Source organism: Heliangelus exortis, chromosome 23 (assembly GCF_036169615.1).
Source record: "Heliangelus exortis chromosome 23, bHelExo1.hap1, whole genome shotgun sequence".
In the NCBI taxonomy this organism is placed as follows: domain Eukaryota; kingdom Metazoa; phylum Chordata; class Aves; order Apodiformes; family Trochilidae; genus Heliangelus; species Heliangelus exortis.
Genome location: NC_092444.1, coordinates 2,783,481 through 2,807,773, shown reverse-complemented (window position 1 = coordinate 2,807,773; position 24,293 = coordinate 2,783,481). Strand labels below are relative to the sequence as shown.

The 24,293-nt window shown below is 52.0% G+C and overlaps 2 protein-coding genes across 5 annotated transcripts; both read right to left on the bottom strand.

Annotated features, from left to right (window-relative positions):
• Positions 1-1,384: 1,384 nt before the first annotated feature.
• On the bottom strand, positions 1,385-7,770 carry LOC139806843 (protein-arginine deiminase type-3-like). Of its 2 annotated transcripts, none has more exons than XM_071767012.1 (16): positions 7,610-7,770; positions 5,690-5,870; positions 5,547-5,619; positions 5,403-5,464; positions 5,208-5,325; positions 4,988-5,113; positions 4,541-4,719; positions 4,358-4,461; positions 4,173-4,284; positions 3,970-4,077; positions 3,464-3,612; positions 3,160-3,304; positions 2,935-3,028; positions 2,548-2,642; positions 1,922-2,050; positions 1,385-1,804 (listed from the first exon to the last, which is right to left on the bottom strand). In XM_071767012.1, exons 1-16 carry the CDS (start codon positions 7,699-7,701, stop codon positions 1,571-1,573), a joined length of 2,001 nt encoding a protein of 666 aa, XP_071623113.1. In that variant the 5' UTR covers positions 7,702-7,770; the 3' UTR covers positions 1,385-1,570. The 2 variants fall into 2 exon arrangements, with proteins under 2 accessions (XP_071623113.1, XP_071623115.1); XM_071767014.1 differs by having other exon boundaries at positions 2,548-2,627; positions 7,610-7,769.
• A 1,432-nt stretch (positions 7,771-9,202) lies between these two features.
• On the bottom strand, positions 9,203-24,020 carry LOC139806845 (protein-arginine deiminase type-1-like). Of its 3 annotated transcripts, none has more exons than XM_071767018.1 (16): positions 23,679-24,020; positions 18,136-18,310; positions 17,612-17,681; positions 16,253-16,314; positions 15,339-15,456; positions 15,115-15,240; positions 14,346-14,521; positions 14,156-14,259; positions 13,811-13,934; positions 13,420-13,527; positions 13,176-13,327; positions 11,521-11,665; positions 10,444-10,537; positions 10,257-10,339; positions 9,675-9,800; positions 9,203-9,557 (listed from the first exon to the last, which is right to left on the bottom strand). In XM_071767018.1, the coding sequence occupies exons 2-16, from the start codon at positions 18,220-18,222 to the stop codon at positions 9,324-9,326; spliced, it is 1,809 nt and encodes a 602-aa protein (XP_071623119.1). In that variant the 5' UTR covers positions 18,223-18,310; positions 23,679-24,020; the 3' UTR covers positions 9,203-9,323. The 3 variants fall into 3 exon arrangements, with proteins under 3 accessions (XP_071623119.1, XP_071623118.1, XP_071623117.1); XM_071767017.1 differs by lacking the exon at positions 23,679-24,020 and adding an exon at positions 20,225-20,413 and having other exon boundaries at positions 10,257-10,336; XM_071767016.1 differs by lacking the exon at positions 23,679-24,020 and adding an exon at positions 20,225-20,411.
• Between the last annotated feature and the right edge of the window lie 273 nt (positions 24,021-24,293).

The window sequence follows — 24,293 nt, the reverse complement described above, 5'->3', positions numbered from 1 at the left end:
TTTTATTATTTGGGGACCTGAAGGGTTTATTTGGAGTTAACTAAAATTTGGGGGGAAGTTGTTGATTTCTTTTTATAGTCCTTTCCGCTCACCCCTCTCACCCATCCGGGGAGTTTATTTAAAGAAAAACAACTACAAAAAAAGAGGGTTTTGTGTTCATTTTTGGTTTTGTTCACTTTAGGGATTGGGGATTTTTTTCTTGAGGGGTGTGTTACAGGTAAAATAACCCCGGACAGGGAGAGCAGCTGGGCGGAAAAATCCAATATTCCGCTTTTTTTAGCAATATTCATTTTTTGGGGGGGTTGTGGTACAAGCAGATGCTGCAGCCCCACAAAAAGAGGGGATGGAGAAATCACCAAAAACCCACTTTTACCCCCCAAAAAAGCATCCTTTTAGGTCATCTTGCCCACAAAGTATTTTTAGGAGGAGTTTGGTGGAACAAAATAATCCTAAAGCAGGAGGAGCTGGTAGCAACTCGTCCTTTAGCTGAGAGGGTCCTGGGTTAGTGCTGTCATTTTGTCTTCATGGGTTGTTTTTTTTTTTATATTTCTTGGAGTAAATGTTTTAAATAAACAACGTCATTGTGTATCCCCTGTTCCACTCACTTTGTCCCTCCCCTTGCTTTTTCATTTCAAAATTCACCTCAACAGGGATGGCTTTTTCCTCCCCAGCAGCAAATCCTCAGCCATTAGAGGGCACCCTCCTGCAGCCCAAAATGTTCCCCATCCCTCCCTCCACTTTTCCCCTTTCAGATCCCACAGGGAGGGTGCAAACGCAGGGCAGGACATGCAGGGAGCATGGCAGTGCATGCATGGCAGGGGTTGTGCATTTCTGTGCTCCTTGCTTTTTGCATGTGCACCCGCGAGGGGTTTTTTTGCATGCACGTGGACTTTTCTGCATATGCACTGAGCTTTTTTTCCTGCAAGCATGGGGAGTTTGGGTTTTTTCCTGCATGTACAGGGGGGTTTCTGCATGCACACATCTGCTTTTGGGGCAGGCATCTGCATTTCTGCAGGTGCATTTATGCAGCTGTGCATGCAGCTGGGTTTCTCTGCACGCCCCTGCCCCTGGGCTTGCTTTGCTGCATGCACTCGTGGGGGCTTTGCATGCTCGTGGGGGGGGTTGCACACTTGCACGTGTGTTTTTTCTGCATGCACGTGGGTTTTCTGCATGGATTTGGAGCATGCACCTGCCTCTTTCTGCACATCCATCACTGCAGCAAGAGAGATGCAGCACAACCCCACTCAGCCCTGTTTAACCATTATAATTTTAACTGGGTGCTGGGATAGCCGTGCCTCTGGGCCGTGCCACCACTGAATGTCACCAAGAGTGATAAAACCATTGTCCTGTTTGAAACAAAGCTTCAAACCTCACACCCAGCACGAAGGGAGCCAGGAGAAAGCTGCAGCCCTGGTTTTATTTTGATGGCCGCAGCCACTGAAGGCACTTGGAGGGTTGGGGAGAGGGGGTGGGGTTGGAAGTAGATGATCTGGAAGGAGTCCAACCCAAACCATGCCCTGATTTGAGGAGAAGGAGGAGGAGGAGGAGGAAGGATGTTGCTGGGGCCACTTCAGGGCACCATGTGCCACCACTTGAAGGCAAAGGGCTTCCGGCGGACGTTGGTGCCGCAGTGAACCTCCCCGGAGAGGAGGTGGTAGGAGAAGTAATCATCAATGAAGGTGCAGGTGAGGCCCAGGGGCTCCAGCAGCTCCCGCACCCGCTCCTCCAGGCAGCACTGCCCACCCACCTGGGGGCCAAAGGGCTTGGGGATCCCCAGGTGCTTGCCCAGCACCAGCATGTTCACCTGCAGCCGGACCAAAGGTCGGGGGTTGGCACCCAAAAGGTGTGTTTGGATCGGGTGGGGATGGGGGGAAAAAAAAAAAAGATGGGTGTGAGGGGAGGAGGTGGGTGAGGGTCTCACCATGTCTGGGAAGAAGGCTTCAGCACCGGTGGTGGCGTCACCACGGAAGAGCTGGGGGATGTCGATGATGTCCGGCTCAGCCAAACCCAGAGTCCGCTTCAGGATGTCCCTGTTCCAGCTGATACAGCTCTGGGGAGAGGGAGGGGAGGGGAGTCAGCTGGGACAGGGTGGGAGGGAGGGAGGGAGGGAGGGAGGGATGGATGGATGGATGGATGGAGAAAGGAATGGATGGAGGGAGAAGGGAATGGATGGATGGATGGATGGATGGACAGGTGAGTGGAGAGATGGGGAACCAGAGGGCGGGATGGAGAGAAGAAGGAGGAATTCCTCCAAAAGTTGAGACATAGACAAAGGAGTGGATACCTGGAGAGAGGGATGGGTGGAGAGGAAGGGAGAGGTGGAAGAATGGATGGACAGTTGGAAGGACGAGTGGATGGAGAGGGGGATGGATGGATGGATGGATGGATGGATGGATGGAAAGAGGAATGGAGAGAAGTAGGGGTGGATGGGTGGGCAGAGGGGCAAAGGGATCAGTGGACAGATGGAGGGACAGGAAGAGGTGGACAGAGGGATGGGATGGAGGGATGGATAGGGGGACACAGGAGTCCCCTGCTCCCCTTCCTCACCTGGGCATAATAATTGAATTTCCGGAGCTCTTCGTTAGCCAGAATCTCCGTTATCGTTGGCTTGGGCACCCCCTCCAGTCCTGGAGCACAAATATCTGGGCAGGAATTCTTCCCCCCAGCACATTGGGGGCTCTGAGCCAGGAGCTCCCACCTCATCCCAGTGTTCCCCAGCAGCCAACTCCATCCCAAACCCTGAACTCACCCCTATTTAATGAATTCTGCTTATTTTCACCCCTCCTCCTTGCTGCTGGCAGCACTCCCCAGCCCTTAGCTGGGATCCGGGGTGCCGTGCAGCCACTAACCCCATTCCATCTTGCAGGAAGAAGGGCAGAGGACCCCATCGAGCCCCATTTTGTCCCCTCCCCCTTTGACCATTTTGTCACCTACCCTGGAACATCGCTGCCTCGCCAAACCCTTCCTCTTGCTTCTCCTTGAGGAGCTGGTAACAGGCACTGGGGCTGGCCAGGAGCAGCCGAAAACCCTGGGGAGGCAAAAAAAGGGATTTTTTTTTTTTTTTTTTTTTTTTTTTTTTTTTTTGTGTGTGTCTGTGATTTAAAAAGGTTTCACCCCACTGCTTTTTTAACTCCCCCCCCTCCCCCCAGGGCCCATCACCTTCCGATCAGGCGCGGGGATGAAGCTGAGGAATTCATCGACGTGGCCGACGTGGAGCCAGTCTGAGAACAGCTCCACGGGAGCCTGAACTTGTTGGGCAACCAAAAAATCCTTCACAGCCTTTGCCATCCTCCGGCCACCAAACCTGAGGATGGGGGCAAAAAAGGAGGAAGGGGGGGCTGGCATTTTGGGATGTCCCAAGAGAATGCTTGGCTTGCAACCCACCTCTGATAGGGAATAAAAATGAGGGGTTTGGGGAGTGGTTTTGGGTTGGTTTTTTTTTCTGTGCTTTCTGGTGCCTCACCTGGGGAAGCTGCTGCCAATCAGGATGCGTCCCAAGGGGAACTCCTTGCCCTGCACTGTCACAGGTGGGCTCACCTCCAAATTGCCAAAAGAATCAAGGTTTGAAGCAGCCTCTGCAGCTTGCCGGGCCACGTAACCAAAATCAGGGCCCTGGAGGGGGAAAAAAAGAGGGTTAATGGTTAAAATAAATGTAGTAATGGTGAGGGGGAAAAAAAAAAAGGAACTATGGTTTAGAAGATGCAGTAATGGTGAAAAAATGCAGTAATGATTAAAAAAGGCAAAGGTTAAAAAATGCAACAGGTTTTAAACGTGCCCAAAAAATGCAGTAATGGTTAAAAAGAATGCAATAATGATACAAAAGTGCCCGAAAAGCAGCATTCCCAAATCACTCTCTGTCCTGGCTTTTCCCTTGCTAAAAATGCAAGGAAAAAGAATGGGTGTATATCTATTTTTTTTTTTTTTATGGTTTGCAAAGCTTTACACCCTGTTAGGGAAGGGACCAGGTACCAGGATGCTCCTGACAGGGAAATCCTTCAGCCCTCGGTCCCGGGGGGAGTCGAAGACGACGGGGAAGGTCTTGTGGGGGGCTTGAACATAACCAAATTCCACCTCATCCTGGAGAAGGGATGGAGAAGCTGAGGGGAGCCCCCCTGGAGCTGCTGAGGCAGGGCTGGGGCATCATCCTGCACCCCCCTGGATCCAGCACCCACCTGGATCCAGCGGTCCTGGCGGTTCTGCGGCGGGGGGCAGACGGTGAGGGGACATTTGGCTTTCTCAGCCAAGGCACCCACAGCCGTCACAAAATCTTCATTATCGTCCACGCTGGGAAGGAAAAAAAGGGATGTGGGGGATGATCCAGCAGTGGGCAGGATGCAGCCACCCAGCCAGAACCCACCTGCAGACAAAGACCTCCAGCGGTGCCAAGGTGTTGGGGGTCATGATCCACGGAGCCACGCGGAAAACCACGGTGTCGGTGAAGATCGGAGTCTCCAGCAAGCCCTGGGGTGGGGCAGGACAGAGTCTGGGCTCTGTTGCCACCCAGGATGGCTCACCCTAACCCACCTGCCACTCTTGGTACCTTCTCAGGGCTCTCCAGCAACGTGACATGGAAAGCCACCAGCCCTGAGAAGCCAACGTCAGGGAAGGCGAGTCCCTCCACGTAGAAGATGCTCTCCTCTTGGTGCCGGCTGGGTTTGAGGGCATAGGCGAGCTTTGAGCCCCCCAGGACATGCTTGTACTCCTCCAGAGTGGTGCTGCCTGCAGGTGTGAGCACCACACAACCCCTTTAACCAACCCACCCCTTTTCCAGCTCCATTTTGGGGCTAAAATCTTGCAAAAACAGAAGACACATTTGACCTTGTGGAGCAAAATCATCCGGCGCATCGAATAAACCCCCACGGGTGGGGTGGGAGCTGGGTGCTGCAGAAGAGCTGCTTGCCCTGCTGAAAGTGTTTGCTCCACCCCCCATCATTTGGGGTGTCTCTGCCCCCACCCCCACCCCAAAACCTCAGCGTGGGGCACTCACTGCCACCGTAGAAAACACCGACTTTATCGGCATCGCCGAAGTCCACATGGAGGACGAGGCGGTGGCCGGTGAAGATAGTGCGGGGCCCTCGGGTCCTCAGCACCATCTGGGACATGTCCTTCAGGTCTGGGGAGGCAAAAAGGGGTCTGAGAAAGGAAAATGGGGGGGGGGAAATCATAAGGAAAAGGGGAGGGAGGTCTCATAGGGGATGTGTCGGTACCAGCGTAGGAGCAGATGGCGGCGTCGCGGTTATCCGGCATCTCGGCATCGGGGTCATCGCGGTCACAGTTCACCAGCAGGATGGCCCCGTGGCCCTCAGGACCCCACGTCCACGTTGTCTAGAGGGGGATAAAATAGGTCAGGGGGTGTCAGGCATCATCCCCCCACTCTTCATCCCATGCTGGTCCCGGAATACCTTATCCAGCAGCGTCCTGCTCACTGCTCCGCTGCGGCTGATGTCGGCGTCCAGCGAGACCTCTGCAGAGGGTTTGGTGCTGAGGGGAGGAGCATCCCCCCCTCCCCCAGCACCACGATTTGGGGGTGCCACCCACTGACTTACCCACACAGGTGAGGTACAGCATGGCTCTGCCCACAGGCACCCCGCCGGCCTCCCCAAAATATGAAATCCTGACCTGCAATGAGGAGTGGGTGCTGGCCACCACCCAAAGAGGGATTGGGCCCTACTGGAACACCTGCACCCACCTTTTCATCACCCACATCCTTGCTGAGGGCATCCATGGCCAGCAGCACCTCAGTGCCAGCAGCCAGGGGCCAGCGGCCCACACTGGAGGGCAACTTGATGCTCTGGGTCTCATGCACCACGTAGAGCTTCACACCCGGAGTGCCCTGGACGTGGAAGGCGACGGCGTCTTTAGGTGCAGATCTAAGAGAGAGGGGATTGAGCCAGTGAGAGCCTCGAGTGAAGCCCAAATATCTGCAGGTGCAAGAAATCTTGCCAAGGGGAAGGAATCCTGCAGTGTATGGTTGCAGCAGGTTGTGCAAAATGCAACGAATCCTACAAAATGCAACGAATCCTGCAAAATGCAACGAATCCTGCAAAATGCAGTCACAACCAATCCCCCAACGTGTGGCTGCAGAGATTCCTGCAATGTGCAACACGTCGTGCAAAACCACAACGAATCCTGCAAAATGCTCTTGCAAAAAAGTCCCCCCATGGGCGACTGCAACAACAAATCCTCCCATCCCTCCATGCAAAATGCAGCTGCAGCAAAGGTCTTCAAGAGTCAACAAATCCTCATTGGAAGGAGTCCTGCAGAACACAACCACACAGAGGCCTTTGAAAATGCAACAAATCCCACAAAACAGGATTAGACCAAATCCCACAAAAGGCAATTGCAACAAATTCTGCAAAAGGAGATTACAGCAAATCCTGCCAGAGGCAACAAATCATGCAAAGGGCAACAGCCACCAATCCCACAATATTCATTGCAGCAAACCCCGCGACGGGCACAAAATCCTGCAATGTTTTGTTGCACCCGAGGATGCAAAATGCAACAAGTGCTGCAATATGAAAGGACACAAAATCAGGCAGTCTGAATCGTGAGAAACCCTGCATCCTGCATCAAATCTTGCTGTGTTCAGTTGCAGTGAAGCCTGCACGATGCAGTCACAAAAAATCCTGCAAAAAAAAACCCCAGACTGCGAAACACAGCAAAATGCAGCTGCAGCAAGTCCTGCAGAGCACAACCTGTCCAAAATGCAACCACAGCAAATCCTGAAAACAACAAAAAAAACCCCACCAAAACAAAACACCCTGCAATGAACACAGTGAACCCTGCAAAACGCAATAAATCCTGCAATACCCCCAAGCCCTGCAGCTGCTTGGGGTGGGTCTTGTGATCTCCCAAACCTTTGCATTTTACCCTGCAGTTGAACCTTGACCGGTTGCAACCCCTTAAGAGCAAAGCAAATCTGCCAGGCTCTGGCAAGTTCCAGCTTGCAAAGCTCATCCCTGGTGCAAGAGGTTATGAGCCACGGGCCAGGGAGCAAAAATCCGGCCCCGCAAGGAGGGAAACACGGATCCAACCCCGGATTAGAGGGGGAAATTCCCACGGGAGAGGATGCGATGGGTTTGGAAGTTTTAAAGGAAAAAAAACCAAACCAGACCAAACCAAAACCAAAGCTGCTACTTGATCTGGGCTTGAAGAAGGCAAAAAGCCAAACCTGCTGTGGAAATGCACTGGAACTTGGGCTGGGGCCAGCGGAGCAGCTGAGCCTCTCAGTACCGGGAGGTGCCGCCCCGCTGGTTTCACCCTCCAAGTTCATCCGAAACAAGGAAATATTTCCATTTTTTGCAAGAGGACTCAGCAGCCCCATGGCTGGGACGTGAACCCGACCCTTCAACAGCACTGAACGCTCCCTGGAGGTGCTTTTTTTGCAAAACTCCCCTCAGAGAGGTCAGTGCTTGGCTGCAGCAGCATCATTCACAGCATCCCTGGGATGAATCCCCTGGGAGAAGCACCCAAAGCAGCAGCGTCACCCCCAACACCCTCCCTCTTCCCTCCCCCCCTCCCCCCCCCCGAGCTATTTTTATCAGCTTGATTAAGGGGATAAAGGCAAAAACCAAGCGGATTTGGGATTTCCCTCCCCCCTCCACCTTACCCACAGAGATCCAGGGAGAGCTCAGTGCCCAGCACGCAGACGGTGCTGGTGGGACGCTGGGTGGAGAGCTGGACACGGCGCTGCTGGGCCATGCCAGCCAGCCCTGGGGCACCCCTGGGTGCTGCGACGGGTGGCAACAGGGGATTTATAAAGTCTGGTTGCTGGGAGGGGATTAACCAAAGCCTGGCCTAATCCCACCTCCAGGCTCTCAGCCCGCGGGCTGGGTGTGCAGGGTGGCTGGCCCTGCTTCCCAGTGATGGGTGCAGGGGGGGAAAAGCACCCCAAGACACCCACCAGAGTGGTTTGGGGTTTCTTTCTGGGTTTTTTTGTTGTTGTTGTTTTTTTTCTTTTAAGGCTGGTTTGGATTTTGTTTTCCCCTCCTCTTAGCACAAAGAGACATTGATGTGACCAGCCACCCTTAAACCCCCGCTGTAAAATATTCAACATGACACCAGAGCTGAGCTGGGGATGTGCCAGGACCAGGGTTTTGTTTCTCCTTCTGAAGGGTTTCATTTGTCCAGCTGGAAAAAACTGACTTTAATTTTAGGGGGGGGTGGTAAAGGTGCAAAATGGGTGCTTGGCTCATCCCCTGGGTGCTGCAGGGGTCAGGGGGTCAGTGTGTCACCTGCGATGGGTTCAGCAGACCCCATCACAGCTTTAATTGTCTTTGCTTTAATTAAAGCCTGGTCTGGGGGTGGGAGAGAGCCCTTTGTGGATGCAGCTGTCCCTCCCACCACCTCCCTGCAGGGTCACGCGCCGCTGGAATTTTAATATCGCTCCTCAGACATGGGGGAAACTCAGCAGGGCTGTAAGGGTGGGGGAAAGGGTGTAGTTCTAGGGTGAAAATCAGCTTTTTGGCTAAAAAAATAGGGGTGGCCAAAAGGATGCGTGAGCCTTTTGGGGAGCTCCCCTCTGGGTTCTCCCTCTCTGCTTGCTAATGTTGTCACAGTTCAAAAAGTCTTGCCAGAAAAACAAAATGCTCCTCCTCAAAAAAAAAAAAAAAAAAAAAAAAAGTCATTTTAACCCCATAGTGTTGCAGAGGGTTTGGCAACAGCCAGAGCAGGGGGAGCAGTTTCAGTTCCTGCTGGCAGGAAGGCTGGGCAGGGGTGCCAGGTCAGGACACGGAAATGCTGCGCTTGGATTGCCCTGAAAAGAGGGAAAGCAAAAAGCTTCCGGGTGGCTGCAAGGAGGGAAGGAGTTTTTTTCATTAGGAAAGGTGTAAAAGGCTCTTCCTCCAATCCTGGTTGGGGCAGAGAGCTGGTCTCTCCAAGAGGAAGGTATTTTGGGCTGACAAAGAGAATTTTGAGGGGAGATTATTAGCTACAACCCTGTCATACAGGACCACAAGACCCTTTAGCAGTGGGATGGGGCCTCAACCCCCCAGAGCAGGCTCCTGGCAGGCACCACCCTCCTTAAGATACTCTGTGTGTCCATCCTCCACCCCCGACCCCCATGAGATCACCTTAAGAAACTTTAAAAACTGCTTAAAAATTAAACTGCTTCAAAACAACCCAAGGGGAGGGAGGGTTCAACCAACATTTTCAACCCAGGCGCTAAGGAAGAAAGGACGGGAGGTGGGGAGGGGCTGCACCCTCGGTGTTAATGCAGTTTTATTGGCAAAACCCTTGGGGGTTTGATGCATCTTCTGATGCACCCGATGCTCCTTCACCCTCCGGATGCAGGAAGGACCTGGAAGCCCCATCCCCGGGGCTCTTCAGGGCACCATGTGCCACCACTTGAAGGCAAAGGGCTTCCGGCGGACGTTGGTGCCACAGTGAACCTCCCCGGAGAGGAGGTGGTAGGAGAAGTAATCATCAATGAAGGTGCAGGTGAGGCCCAGGGGCTCCAGCAGCTCCCGCACCCGCTCCTCCAGGCAGCACTGCCCACCCACCTGGGGGCCAAAGGGCTTGGGGATCCCCAGGTGCTTGCCCAGCACCAGCATGTTCACCTGCAGCCGGACCAAAGGTCGGGGGTTGGCACCCAAAAGGTGTGTTTGGATTGGGTGGGGATGGGGGGAAAAAAAAAAAATATGGGTGTGAGGGGAGGAGGTGGGTGAGGGTCTCACCATGTCTGGGAAGAAGGCGTCTGCTCGGGAGCCACTGCAGATGAAGAGCTGGGGGATGTCGATGATGTCCGGCTCACTCAGCCCCAGCTCCTCCTTCAGGAGGTCTCGGTTCCAGTCAATGCAGCGCTGCAGAGAGGGGGGGACACACCTGGAATTGCCACCCCAGGATCCCATCCTGGCCCCACATTCCATGCACAGCCCTTTGTGACCTGTTGCATCTCATCCAGATTATCACCTGCTCCTTTGCATCTCATCCATCCTGTCTTTGCCTTCTGAGCAACCTCCTGAACCCACCCCCAGCCCAGATCACCTCTTTCCTTCCATTCTGACACCTCTGCAGTCACCTCCTAGAGGGACAATGGGCTTGGGGGCTGACCCAGCACCCAGGGGTGTCTGGCTTCTTAATGGCTGCTCCCCTTACCTGCCTCCCTTCACACTTCACGGTGCAACTCCCCCCACGGTTTCTTCTTCTTCTTCTCCCCGACATCTCTACAAATGCTCCCTGCACCCAACAGTCACCCAGCAGTGATGGGAGGGGAGGAAGAGTGAATCCACCCCAAGCCATGGGGTGCACAGACCCACCTGCACGTGCCTGTTGTCCTTCCTCAGCGACTCATCTGCCAGGATCTCATCAATGCTTCTCCTCTCTGTGCCCTTTTCCCCTGCTTCAGGACCAAAGCAGTGCAGTAAGGACACGGGTGGTCGTCCCCCCCCCCCCCCCCCCCCCCCCCCCCCGTGCCAAAGGGATGTTTCTCACCTACTCCCTTACCAACGAGCTGCGAGGCTTCACCATGGCCCTGCCTCTGCTTCTCTGTGAAGAGCTTGTAGCAGGCGTTGGGGCTGGCCAAGAGGAGCCTGAAGCCCTGCAGGAGAGAACCCAGGAGTCACCCTTTGCTCTTGGTGGGATATTTTATCCCACTGTCCTGCTGAGGGGCACTGCACTGACCCCACACCCAGCCCCAGGCGTTGCAGGGTGCAGGAGATGGCACCATCTCAGGGTGCATCACCAGGTCCTGCCCCAGGGCGACACCAAAGCCCCACACCCTGCTCCAGGCTTGGGGCAGAGCAGCTGGAAAGTGCCCCGAGGGGAAGGACTTTGGGGGGTTGGCTGACAGGGGTCAAACATGAGCCAGGGTGTGCCCAGGTGGCCAAGAAGGCCACCAGCATCCTGGCTTGTGTCAGCACTGGTGTGGCCAGCAGGAGCAGGGCAGGGATGGGCCCTGTGCTGGGCACTGGGGAGGCTGCACCCCAAATCCTGGGGTCAGTTCTGGGCCCCTCAGGAGCAGGAGATTGAGGGGCTGGAGAGTGTCCAGAGAAGGGAATGGAGCTGGGGAAGGGGCTGGAGAGCAGGGAGAAGGGGCTGGAGAAGTTGTGAGGAGCATCTGAGGGCCCTGTGGGTGCTGATCCTGGAGCAGAGGAGGCTGAGGGGAGAGCTTCTGGCTCTCTGCAACCCCCTGAGAGGAGGTTGGAGCCAGGGGGGGTCGGGCTCTGCTCCCAAGGAACAAGGGATGGGACAAGAGGAACTTAGGTTGGAGCTGGGGAAGAATTTCTCCCTGGAAAGGGTTGTCAGGGCCTGGCCCAGGCTGCCCAGGGCAGGGCTGGAGTCCCCATCATCCCTGGAGGGGTTTCAGAGCCCCAGAGATGTGGGGATGAGGGACATGGGGCAGTGAACACAGTGGTGCTGGGCTGATGGTCAGACTTGATCATCTTAGAGCTCTTCTCCAACCTTAATGATTCTACAGATGCCACCACCACAGGGACAGAACCCCAGGATTCGCTGTTTTCCAGGAAGCCACCCCAAAAGAAGATGCAGTCCCCCAGCCCCCACGGGGGGGACCAGCTGTACCTTCCTATCATAAGCAGGGACAAAGGTGAGGAATTCATCCACGTGGCCCACAGTCAGCCACTCTGAGTAGACCTCCACTGGTGCCTGCACTTTCTGGGCATAAAGGAAATCCCTGACAGCCTTTGACATCCTCCGGCCAGAGGCCCTGGGGAGCAGAGGGAGGGGGGAAAGTGGGGTTACCATCACCCCCCTCCTTGAGATTTGCCCTCGTCCCACCCCCCAAATGCCATTCCCGGGGGAGAAGGTGCACCAGCACATCCTGTTTGGATGGGAACCACTGGGAAGAGGCTGGAAATAGTGTGAGCAATGTGTATATTAATATTTGCAAAGGCAAAGTATATATCTCTATGATATGTTAATGTACCTATATTACATATTAACTTATATCTATTGTTATATCTGTGCTATCTATTGATATGTTATGGATAATGGATACCTAAATTCTCCATCAATACATCTATATTAAATAGTAACATAATCTAGGGGTATTTCTATATTGTCTATGAAGATATTATGGAGAATATATACCTAAATTATCTATTAATACATCAACATTACATTTAAACATATAATACATGGTTATACCTATATAATCTATAAATATATTATGGAGAATATATACCTAAATTATCCATTAATATATCTATATTACATAGTAACATATAATACATGGGTATGTCTATATTACCTATTATGATATTCTGGATAAAATACACTTAAATTATTATAAATAAATCTATATTACATACATGGATCTATCTAGATTGCATATATTAGTATATTATGGATGATAAATACCTCTATTATCCATTAATATCTCTGTATTTTATAGATATATACTCATATATATAGCTAGGGCTTATACACCTATAGGTCTCAGTGCATTATAGCTCCTGATCTGCTCCAGCCCCTTTGGGTTTAATTTCCCCCATCCCTGTGGATCCTAAAATCATTCCTTACGCAGCACTTTTCGTGGGGGTGAAGTGTTCTTAGACAGCCAGGAGTAGGCTGGGAAAACATTAATTAAACTCCAGGGAATAAGGGATAATTACAGTCCTGGAGAGGCTGGGAAAATGCCATTTACTGCCTGCTGTAAGCAAAGCAAAACCCCCCTGGCTTGGAGCAGAGCTGGGGTTGGAGCAGCCCCGTTTGTTATCCCAGATCAAAACCCATCTCTGGATTTGTCCCCATCGCTATTTTTTCTGGGAAAACAACAACAACAACAACAACAACAACAACAACAAAACCCCCTCCTTTGTGGAGGAATTTGCAGGGCGCTGCTGTTCCCTGCGGGGCTGCCTAGCACTGCCTGCCCTCAGCAAAACAATTTCCAGTTATTCAGGATTTTACCCTTTCCTGAATTCCCCTGCTTTTCTTTTTAATAGGAAGGAGGGGGCAGGGGAAATCCCAGATGCTTAGGGCATTGTAGGATCAGAGGGCAAGCACCAGAGCTTTGGGATGGGATAAAAATCAGAGCAGCAGGAGGATTTTGGAAAGGCTGAAGGAATAACTGATGCGGTCTGCACGCTCAGTCTGGGATTTGCTGGGAACCAAGCCCCAAATTCCCATTTGGACGGGAATCAGCCACAAATTTCCACTCTGGAGAGTGTGACCTTTCCTCCTGGGAGGATTTTGGGTGCTTCCCTCCACCTCACCAGGGCAGGGGGCTGCCGATCAGGATGCGGCCCAGGGGATACTCCTTCCCCCGCACCGTCACAGGGGGACTGACATCCAGGTTGCCAAAGGAGTCCAGGCTGGTGACTTCTGTCCCAGGGGGCTCACGGGTCACATAGCCAAAATCAGGGCCCTGGGGAAGAGGGAAGAGGTGATGGGGACCCCACCAAGTGGGGGAGTTGTTTTGGGGGAAAAAAAGGGGAGATTGGGAACGCAACGGCGTACCAGGATCTTTTTAAAAGCAAAATCCTTCAAGCCTCTGTTCCTGGGTGAGTCAAAGACAACAGGGAAGGTCTTGTGGGGGGCTTCCACGTAGCCAAACTCCAGCTCGTCCTGTTGGAGGAGAAGGAAGAGGAGAAGGCAGGGGAGGAAAGGTTGGGGAGGAAAGGAAGGGGAGGAAAGGAAGGGGAGGAAAGGAAGGGGAGGAAAGGAAGGGGAGGAGGCTCCTGGCAGGGTGGTAACTGTCTCAGAGAGGTGTGTGGAGAAGGTGGAGCAGGAAACCCTCAGCAACTCTGCTAGACCCTCTAGGGTGTCAGCAATGGGGGTGGCATCTTATGGGCCCCAGGAACCTGTAAGGGACCAGAAGTGGCACCTATTACAAGCATCAATTGATGACCTGGATCCAGCGGTCACTCCGGGTTTCCATCTCTGAGCAGATAGTCAGCTTGCAGTTGGTTTTCCTCAGCAGGACCTGGAGGTCTTCCAGAAAGACTTTGTTGGGATCTGGGCCCTTCTGGATGCTGGAGGAAGAGTAAGGAGCAACGGCTGCAGGAGGGGGGGGGTCATGTGAAGCCCCCTACAACCCCGACTGTGCAGCCCATTCTTAAGGGTGTTGGGTGAGAGTCCTGTGTGAGGGCAGACCCCAGGGAGGGGCCTCCTCCAGCCTTCTCCTGGCAACAAACAAGCCAAAAACCTTAGAGGTCCCCCAGGGCAGGAGAGTGTTGTGCTGATGTTCTCCTACCTGCAGACAAAAACCTCTAAAGGCAGCTGGGTGTTGGGTGTCATTATCCAGGGTGCCACACGGAAAACCACTGTATCGGTGAAAATGGGGGTTCCTGGGGCATTCTGTGAGGGGTGGAAACAGCACGGAGCAGAAATTGAAAACCTCAGCACTGAGGGATTTTGCAGGAGACGGAGCAAACCTCACCTACCTTATGGGTGATCTCCAGCAAGCTGGCACTGAAGGAAACCAACCCAGAGAAGCCCTCATCAGGGAAAGCCAGTCCTTCAACATAGAAGGTGTTTTCTCCACTGCCAACGTGGTCCAGCACGTAGGAGAGCTTGTCTGGCCCCAGCACGGGTTTGTAGCTGGGCTGTGAGTCACTCCCTGGAAAAACACCAAAATTCCCAACCTAAGACAAGGTGACCAACCTGTCCACCAGGCTGGAAGGAGGCACCGTCGAGGAGGTGGCTGATGCCAGCGTGGTTTGTAGAGGAGCAGGCGTGCCTCCTCTTCTCTGGGGAAACAAACTTGATCTTCCTCATACAAAGAGGACTCTGTACCCTCAGGTCCAATCCTTTCAAGATGCCTGGCTCAAGTTCAGCATCTAATGAGACACTCAGGTTCCCTGACCTGATTTTCCATGGGGAGCTGCCAGAGATCCGGCTGCCGGGGTGTTCAAAAGCCAAACGTGCTGCCCAACGAGATGGGCTGCTTTGGTAGCTGGGTCATTGCCCACCAAAAAGGTGCCAGGAGCCACACAGGGGTTACCCACCCCATGGAAATGTCAAAATTTCTGCAACCCCACTGCACAAAAAAATGGGAAAAATCAAGGTGAAAAGGATAACTCTATCTTCTACCACAGCAGAGAAGATCTGGAGATAAAGTTCCAGTAGCTGGAGGTGCCCACCCCTTACATGCTCAACAAAATAATAAGGGTTCCCCCAGGGGTATCTGGGAAGGATGGAAGGAATACTCACGGATAGCATGGAAAACCCTCACTTTATCAGCATCCTTCTCAGGGAGGTGCAGCACCACCTGATAGTCAGCAAAGATCGCCCTGGGACCTTGTGTCCTCAGCACCATGACAGACATGTCCTGAAGGTCTGTGATGGGGACAAGATAGAGAGAGGGGGTGGAGGTGTTGCAGGTAGGGAACACCCTGTGAGATCTTTTGGGTGGCCCCTGGTGGGTGTCACCTCACCTGCTGTGGTCCGTACGGCCACCTCACTGCTGTCTGTGTTCCCCTTGCCAGGGCTGTCCCGGTCACAGTTGACCAGCAGCACAGCACCTTGACCATCTGGACCCCACGTCCACTTGGCCTGCAGGAGAAGAAGCCAGAGGGGATGAGAGCAATGTTTTCTTCATCCCAACCTCCTCCTGGTGCTGGAGAAGCTCCCACCACCATGGTCAAGCTTGGAGGACAACCCACAGCGTGCAGGGTCAAGGTTAATGGGGAGACAACAGTGATGCTTTCAAGCCACTAAATTTTCTAACCTCGGATTCTAGCAGGACCAGCAAGGACTATTCCAGACAGATCTTATCTTCTAACAAGCCAGAAAGTATCTTCCAGGCCTCACCTGAACAACACTGCCCTGTTTCCTGAAACACATCTCATCTGGATGTACAATTTGTGCTGCCAATCAGGCTGCAGCTGCTAATTACCCGGGTGTAAGTGCCTGGGCATATGCAGATTTGTTGCCAAAGGGGCAAATGTCTTGCTGTATGCAAAACTTGCAGCTGACTCATTTAGTGGCATGTTTCAAGTCAAAAAAGGAAAAGGAAGAGAGAGAGAGAAAACGAGAGAGAGAGAGAGAGAGAGAGAGAGAGAGATAGAAAGAGAGAGAGAGAGAAAGAGAGAAAGAGAGAAAAAGAAAAAAAAAAAAAAAAAAAAAAAAGAAAAACCTGTGGGCTGGACTGAAAAGGCAGAAGATTTTGGCACAAACCAAGAAAATAAATTATTTTCCCCCTCAGTCAGTAGGCTGAGTGGTTTTGCCACGTTTTCTTGAATTAAGACACAAACACACACCCCTGAGTCCCTCTGCCTCCTGGAGATTTTGGGGAAGAGGCTGTGAAGGGCTGCACCCTGTGCTGCCTCACAGCAAAGGGTCTCCTTACCTTGTCTTTCCCTTTGCTCTTCACTTTGCCATTCCGGTGCAAATCCACGTCCAAGGATATGTCTGAAACATCAAGAGAGAGGAGGATGGCACCTGGCAGAGGAACAAGCTCTCAGCAGCATCTTGGGCTTGTCCTCAGCATGAATCACCCAACCCCACCTTCACACCACAAAAGCTGCTCCAGACCCAACGTCTCCAACAAAACACTGATGGAAAAGCCAACCCGATGCCTTCTTCATGGCTTTCCCAATTTGGTCTCCAGCTATCTCCTCCTGTCATGGTTCCTCCCATGGTTTATTTTGTGCTTTCACCAGTTTCAAGGTTTGGGCTTTTTTTTTTTGAAGGTGGGGGCATGAAAATATTTTCCTCATGGATGAGTGGCCAACCAAATAATTACCAGGTTTGATGCAACATTTGAGAGGGGTTTCCCCTCACAGAGCTTTTCTGCCCCAAATATCTGTCTCTGCTTCCATAAAATGGAGGTTGAGCAGCAATCTCATCTAAACCCTACCTAAATCTCTATTAAGCCTTTCTTAAATCAGAAATCCCTCCCAATGGGACACACCAGGTGCTGGCAAACACAGGCACTGAAGCAGAGATTGTCCTTCTCCTTGGTACAGATAGGAGGCCATGGAGAAACTGGAAGTGAAGCTCAAATCTAAGCAAATGAAAAACATTTGGAAGGCAAAAGCCTTGCAGACAGTGGTGGCCCCAGACAGTTCCAGTGGAGCCCATCCAGTTATGGGATGTGGGAAACCATCAGCTTCTTCAGGTGCAATTTTGGGAGGCATATGCATGACTTAAGGACACAGGTCTGACAGTCATGTCAATGCTTTATAAATCCCAAATTTAGGGTAATTAATCCATCCAAGTGGAACGCTCTAGACGGGTTGTCTAGACTCCCTTTGTAGTCAGCAGAGGAGAAGAGGCATTTCATGATTCATCTCATCTAAAACTCCTAAAAATAGGTCAGACAACTCCACTTTGGTGCCTATTCCTCTCAGCTGCCTGCACTGGAGGTTGAGGAGGGGGATGCTGGCCAAAGTTTGGTGAGATGATCTCCTTTGGCTCCTCTTCTACCAACACACTGGTCTTGGCAAGCAGAAGAGTCTGCTTGGTGTGTGCATTGGGTGGGGACACGGCCCAGCCTGTACCTTTTCTGCACCATATAAGGCAGCATAATAACATTTTAATTATTTCCCTCGTGCTTGTCAGCAGCAGTCAACACCCAAAACTTCATTGCACATCACAGATGGGGCAGTCTGCACCCCTCACTTAACTCCTATATCCCATGAACCCAACTGGATCCTGGCATCCCAAAGGGTTGGATGGTTGGAACAAGCCTTGCTGGGACACCTACCTACACAGGTGAGATACAACCAAGCCACTGCCAGCTCGTTGTCTTCCTGGCCATAGTAAGAAATCTTCACCTGCAAAGACATCACCAGATCATCACCCACTTCCCCCATCCTGTCATGCTGGGTGGGTTTTCTCACCCATCCAGCTGACCAACCAAGGCTTGTGGAGTGTTCCTCTGAGCTGTTCTCCATGAATCACAGCTCAGCTGAACCTATTTCTGCATGTTCCAGTACAGAAACTGGCATGAAAGAAGTCAAGTTTGAAGTATTTTTGCTGTCTGCCATGGAACTTCAGACACCAGCTTTTTGCAGTTGCTGCAATCTCATCTTTAGGGCACAAAATGTGATCTCCTTCATTTCATTTTTTCATACATAATCATGACACCATTCTTTTTGAGGCTTGAGGTTTTTTCATGCAAAAGAGCCTGATGTCAGTACTACCTAGAAATGCTTGAGCCTGCTCAGAAACCTCCCTTCTTTCCTGGAAAATCGGGCTCATTTTTCCATTTTTAAAAAATAAACCAACCTTATTGTCATTGACAGCTGTGCTGGTGACACCAATGGTAACTGTAATCTCTATATCAGGATTCAGGGGCCACTTGGAGTTAATCATGGGTCTTGTTGTGGGGTTGTGGATGACGTGGACCGTAACCGCGGAGGTGGCGTAGACATCAAAGGACGTGGCCTCTTTGGGGGTAGATCTGAAACAGAGAGCAGCATTGGGTCACAGACCACCTTGTCCCTCCTGTTCTTCTCTAAATGCTTGAACCTGGAATTAAAATCCAGCCTTAACTGGATGGAAAGGACTCGGAAACCATCTCTGAATGACGAAACGCCGCGTCTGATTTTTATGTGCATTATCTTTGTGGTGGTGTTGAGCAAGAAGAGCTCTGGAGCTCTGGCACGTCTGTCCATGGTTAAGCCTCCACAGAGCAAAGCACCTGAGTCTGTGCATCCAACTTTGCTCCAAAACAGCAAGAAAACCCCCCAAAATTCCAGCATCCCGCTATAAAACCCCAATGAAAAGCCGAGGCAACTTTTGATGTCAGCCACTCAGGGAGGTGGTTATTGTGGGACCATACCCCAACCCAAGAGATGCCCAAACTGGAACAGAGCCTGGATCTGAGCATGGGGAACCCACACCCCACCTGGGTGCCATCCCTCACCTTTGAAGTGCTGCCTACCTGCTCATTACAGCCCCAGCACCTCCATTCCAGGTGCTCCAACCTGTCTGCCATCAGGAACCAACCTCCCTGGCTGCACACCACAAGGGACAGCGTGGAAAATGTTAACAGCAAATAAATAATAAATATTTCTAAAAAGCACAGATTTACTGCTGGTGTTGCTCTTGACATGGCAGCCCTGGTGCCTGCAGCAGCTTGTAAGTGGAGATTAAAGACTCATCTTGCTTGGCACCCCTTTGTTTAACATCATGCAACATTGTAAATCCACCTGCACGCTGTTGCACGCCATCACGTCTCAAATTTGGGTCTTTTTGACCTGATTGGACAGTCCTCACACCTCAGCATCACCACTGGGTTCCCACCGTGCTCTATTTTCTGCCCCAAAACAGAACAAACCACAGTCAATCCAATGTATCCATCACTGGAGGACCCCCTGGCCAGTGCTCTCCAGGAACCAAATTATCCCATTTTTTCACTTGAAAGAACAAGCACCACCTCTTTTTTTGGACCAAAACTCAAATTTTGCTCTTGAGCAGCCAACAGCCCAACTGAGGGCTTGGACGTCGTGTTTACATGAAACAAGGCTTGCTTGGAGGCCAAATCCAGAATTAAAAAAAAACCAAAACCACAAATAATAGGGTTTATATCTTCCCATCTGGCTGAGCGGGGGAAATAATACTTTATCATCTCAATCTGAAGCCTTCTGGGGGGACAGTGGCATGTCCTGGCCTAGCTCCAACACACAGCCTCAATAATTGCCCCGGATGTGATGCCGACTGGCTCGTCCTTTAGTCTCTATCATTATAAACATGATTTATTAAATAATGACCAGGTAATAGCAGGCTAAATACAGCCTCATATCTGGCCAATAAAATAAACCCCCATCTTTAAAGCCAGAAAAAAAAAAAAATACCAACAAAACCCAAACATCTCTTTTTGTGAAACCACCCATGTAAATCCCACTGATGGATTTTTTTTTTTTTTTTTTTTTTTTCTGCCTGACTCACACATTTTTCTTCTTTACTCCATTTTAGCTCTGGCCAAGTTGCTCATCTCCAATTGCGCTTGCATAATATTCAACAGCCAGAAATAGATCCCATTCAGCTGGGGTGTGCACGGGCTTTGCCTGCACATCATCACAGCTTGGCTATGCCTCAACGCCTCACGCTTGCCAGCACCAATATCCCTTACATCCCTCCTTAGGGTGCAGCTCCCCGTGGGACACCGTCCTCTAAGACAGACCCGGCGTGACGTGTCCCTCGTGCACCAAAAGAACCTCGCCAAGTCCTTGGGTGAACTCATGATGCAGGCTCAAAATGAGCTCCCCGAGCACCCATCTCTCCAAAGAAAGAGCAAAACCATTGTCGGGCTCCCCCAAAACCCGTCAGCATTCTAGAAAACGAGGGGGACATCCCCCACCCCAAGCCTTACCGCCGGGTGTCGAGGAAGATCTCGGTACCCAAGACACAGACGCCGTAGGTGGCCTGGCTGGTGGACATCTGCAGGACATGGCGTTGGGGCATGATGTGCTGGGGACCGGTGGTGGCAGGACGTGAAGGAAGCTGCTGCCTGGCTTTGCAGGTAAACCAGCAGGACAGGATTAAAAGGCAGGGGAGTTTAACTCCTCCTTCCCTCGATGACGGGGTTTAGCCAGGGGACCCTTCCGTCTCCACCTCCAGCACCCAGCGCTGCCGCCCCACGCGGGGAGATGGAGGAGATAAGGAGCCCCCGGGGAAAAGGGGAGGCTCTGGGGAGGGGACACGAGGCAAAGGGGCAGGATGGGGTGGGTGACACCAAGCCCTGCCCCAGGATGCTCAGCAGCGAGCTCTTTTGGGGTTTATTCTCACCTTTTTGTTCCCTTATAGCTCCATATAAGGACTCCAAAGCTTAATGTATTAAACATTGTAACTCCTCCAGCCACGTAACCCGGTTGTTTAGGGTTATTACAATACACAGTATCATTAAAATGAAGCATTTCCCTTAAAACAACCCAAATTTTCCATCTGGCCTCTCCACAGGTGACTCACGGCCTCAGCTACCCCATTAGGGCAATGCCCAAATAAAGCCTGATGAAAGGAAACGTTTGCTCGTCAGTCCTTCCCATCATAACAACTTCCAAGGAGAGAGACGGGCAGAAACGAGCACAGGGAAAACTGGTTATTTGGCAGGCAGGGAAGGAAGGGGAAAAAAACCAAGACAACAACAAGAGGTTTCCAGGGGAAATTAAAAGTCTTCAGCGTTTTGCTTGGACCTTGCGTTTCAGAAGAATTGGGGCTCTTGGGGAGAGTGCAGCGAAGCTCCCACCAGAAACAGCCCCATCACTGGCAGCTGGCATCTGCCAGCGATCATCATTCTCTCTGGGCCATCCCAGGAGGTTTTGCCTGCCTGCAAAGAGGGAAACCAGGGGAAATTCATCTTGCTGAGGCTGTGAAGGAGGTTTCCAGCTGGGAAGGTCTTCACCACACTCAGGGATGCAGACAGTATCTAAGATGAAGGTAAAAAGGGAGCGTGGGGATGGAGAGTGTTCCAACAGCCCTGTTATTGCAAGGTTCATCCCCATAGCAAAGGGGATGGGGTGATGTTGTCCCTATTGCAGTGATGGAAGGGGCAGGAGAAGGCTGGAGCCAGCAGTAACATGGTGTTCAGTGGAGCTGAACTGTCCTCAGCAAGCTGCATGTCCTCAGCTGTGGAGCAGTGATCTGGCTGCACCTTCCCCGGCAAGATCAAACCAGCTGCTGTAAACATCTCCCAGCCAGGTTACATTAAAGGGCTCCTTCCGACTTTAATTGCAGCAGAAAAAAAAACCAAAGCAGCATCCCTGTGTCTCCTATGTGAGCAGGGCTTTAATAACATCATGAGAGGTGCAGCCAGGATGCTCCAGTCGGGAATGCTAGCGGCGTTTCCAGGTTCTCCAGGACCTCGCCTTGTTGGAGATTTCAGATAAAATCCCATTTCCTGAAACCCAGCACGAGCCAGACTCCTCGTGCTCACAGACTTGTGCATTTGGTCGGTTCTCAAGCCCTCCTGGGGGTCACAAACCTTCACACACTCCTGCAACTCTTCTGGTCGGTGCAAAGCTGGCTGCATCCTCCAAGGAGGAGCCTGGGCACGGCAGCATCTCTACCAAAGTGGGATTCCCCACTCACAGCTGCTGGTCACACTGGTTTAGACTGGGTATAGTGCTGAGCTTGCCGTCTGCTGTGATTTTAGGATCGTATCCTGCTAGGCTGGTTTGAGCCCTGTGCTGGACAGGGAACACACCTTAACCCCCACGGGGTCAGGCTGCTGTGGTCTATAATCTGGAGGAGGTGGAGGATGGTGGTTTTAGGGCTCCCAGCAAGTGTGAGGGCTTCATAGCAGAGGACTGGAGAACAGGTGCTTCTCCCAGCTCATCCAGGATCACACTCACTCAGAAAGGATGGAGAGACAGTCCTGAAGCTTCATCTTCATTCTGTTTTGGGTTGTTCCATTTTTTTCCCCAGCGAGTTTAGTCACAGCACACTGTGAGGCTCCATGGTCAGTGCGGATGCTCACTCAAACCCAAAACAGCCTGTTCTTCACTGGGTGGTACCTACACTCACCTCTTCTTCCTCCTCCACCTGCTATTAGCACCAACATGCCCATGCCCAGGGAGAATGACAGTTTTATGTCATCTGAGCCATCCAGTGCTGAGTATTTCTTCCTAATAGAACCTTGTCCTGAGAAGCTGCTGTGAAGGTCCCTAGTACACAGCAGATGGGATGCTGCCCCTCCACAAGGTTGAGTGAGCCTTATTCTGGGGGGGTTTGCTTCATCTTTTTCCCAATTTCAGCCTGTTTCTAGCCACGATGAAGCAAGAGCTGACCCTCCCCCCCCAGTGCTCCTCCAAGAACCCCACTATTAGCCCAGACTTCCCCAGGGCGTTTCTTCTCTCCCATCCTGCACCACTGCTCCATCAAGGAAAGTCTGATAATCCCCCTAAGCTGATAATTACACCTCATTTATTACTCTGCATATATAATTGCAGGCAGGAACTTTTAAGAGCCATGTCAGCCTAATTACTTGCAACAGGGTAAGGCATGGAACCAGTTATCAAGTCCCGCTCCAGTTCACATGAAGGTTTATTTTTCTTTTCAGCTGTAAGAGCACGGCTGGAGCATCCCAGGCAGGCACCAAGTGCCCTCCCAGGGACCTGCCCTCCCCATCCCACTTGGAAGAGCCAAGAAAAAAGTGTAGGAGGCTTGTTTGGACCAGTAATAGCTGCTTTTAAAGCCAGTAAAACACAAGAGAGGTCCCCATCCTGGTAAAACATCCGTGGCCAGGACTTGTCAGAGCTGGATTCGCAACCCTCTTGAGAAAGCACCCAAATCCCCCTCCATCCTTTCTTCTCCCCGCAAAGAAAAAGGCATCTGCCTGCTGGGAGAATTCCTACCCAGCAATCCGAGAGCAAAGCACCCCATAAAACTGCTTTCCTCCTCTCCCCGGAGGCTGGAGCCAGGCTCATACCCCTCTTCTCGCCCTGCCCCCGCTCTCCCCCCCCGGCTTTCCATTCAAATCGCTGCCCTATAAATATCACCCAGGCTGGGTCCTGCTGGCTGCCTCCCCCGGGGAGAGCCAGAAAGCTCCACGGGTGGACTCGGCTTCACCCAAGCTCTTTCAGTGGGTTGGTTTCGCCTCCTCGGAGCTCTCTGCCTCTTCCAGAATGGAGGCAGCGCGGGCAGGAATGGGCAGGAACGGGCAGTGCTTGGGACGGGCACCTGTTTGCACCTCCTAAACGTGAAAGGTCAGCTTGAAAGGACTCGGGAGGGGGGGGAACATTTCCCCTCCCACTCTTTGCACTAAGGAAGGGAGGTGCCAAACACCCCGCAACCCCTCGCTTAAACCCCCCCCTTCCCCTCGCACCCACCAGCTGGGTCCTCGGGCAGGAGATGCTGGGGTGATGCCCACGTGAAAAGCCTCAGGAATCATCGGTTCAGCGGGGCTGGGTGCTGGGATCTGTTCCCAGGTCCTGGAAAGTAGGGCAGGGAGAGCTCCATCAGCGGCGGGGAAGTTTGTGCAGAGCAGAAAGCAAAGAGAGAAACTCCTCTGAGCAGGCTGACCACAGCCCCAAAGCCTGCAGACACCTACCTGTGTGTGTACTGATGGAGCCTCAGATACAGCCCTGCGGGTTTCACCACCTCTGATCTCCCGACCCGATAGCCCAGAGCTCAGCCTGCATCACAAAGAGCACTTTCACACTCTGAAAAAAAAAAAAAAAAACAAACCAAAAAACCCAACACAACAAAAAAAACCCCACAACCAACCAACAAACAAGCGCCCAAAACGAAACAAAATCACATTATTTCAGGATAAACCTATTTTTGCTTAGAAGTGTTTGCCACCCCTCATGGGATGGGAACAAGTCCTTGTCCTTGTCCCCAACACCAGACACAGGTATGAGGAAGATGCTTTGGATGTCTCCTGGACACGGGTCCTCTCCTTCCTCCACACAGAGACACTACAAAGGGTGGGTGCTTTCCCA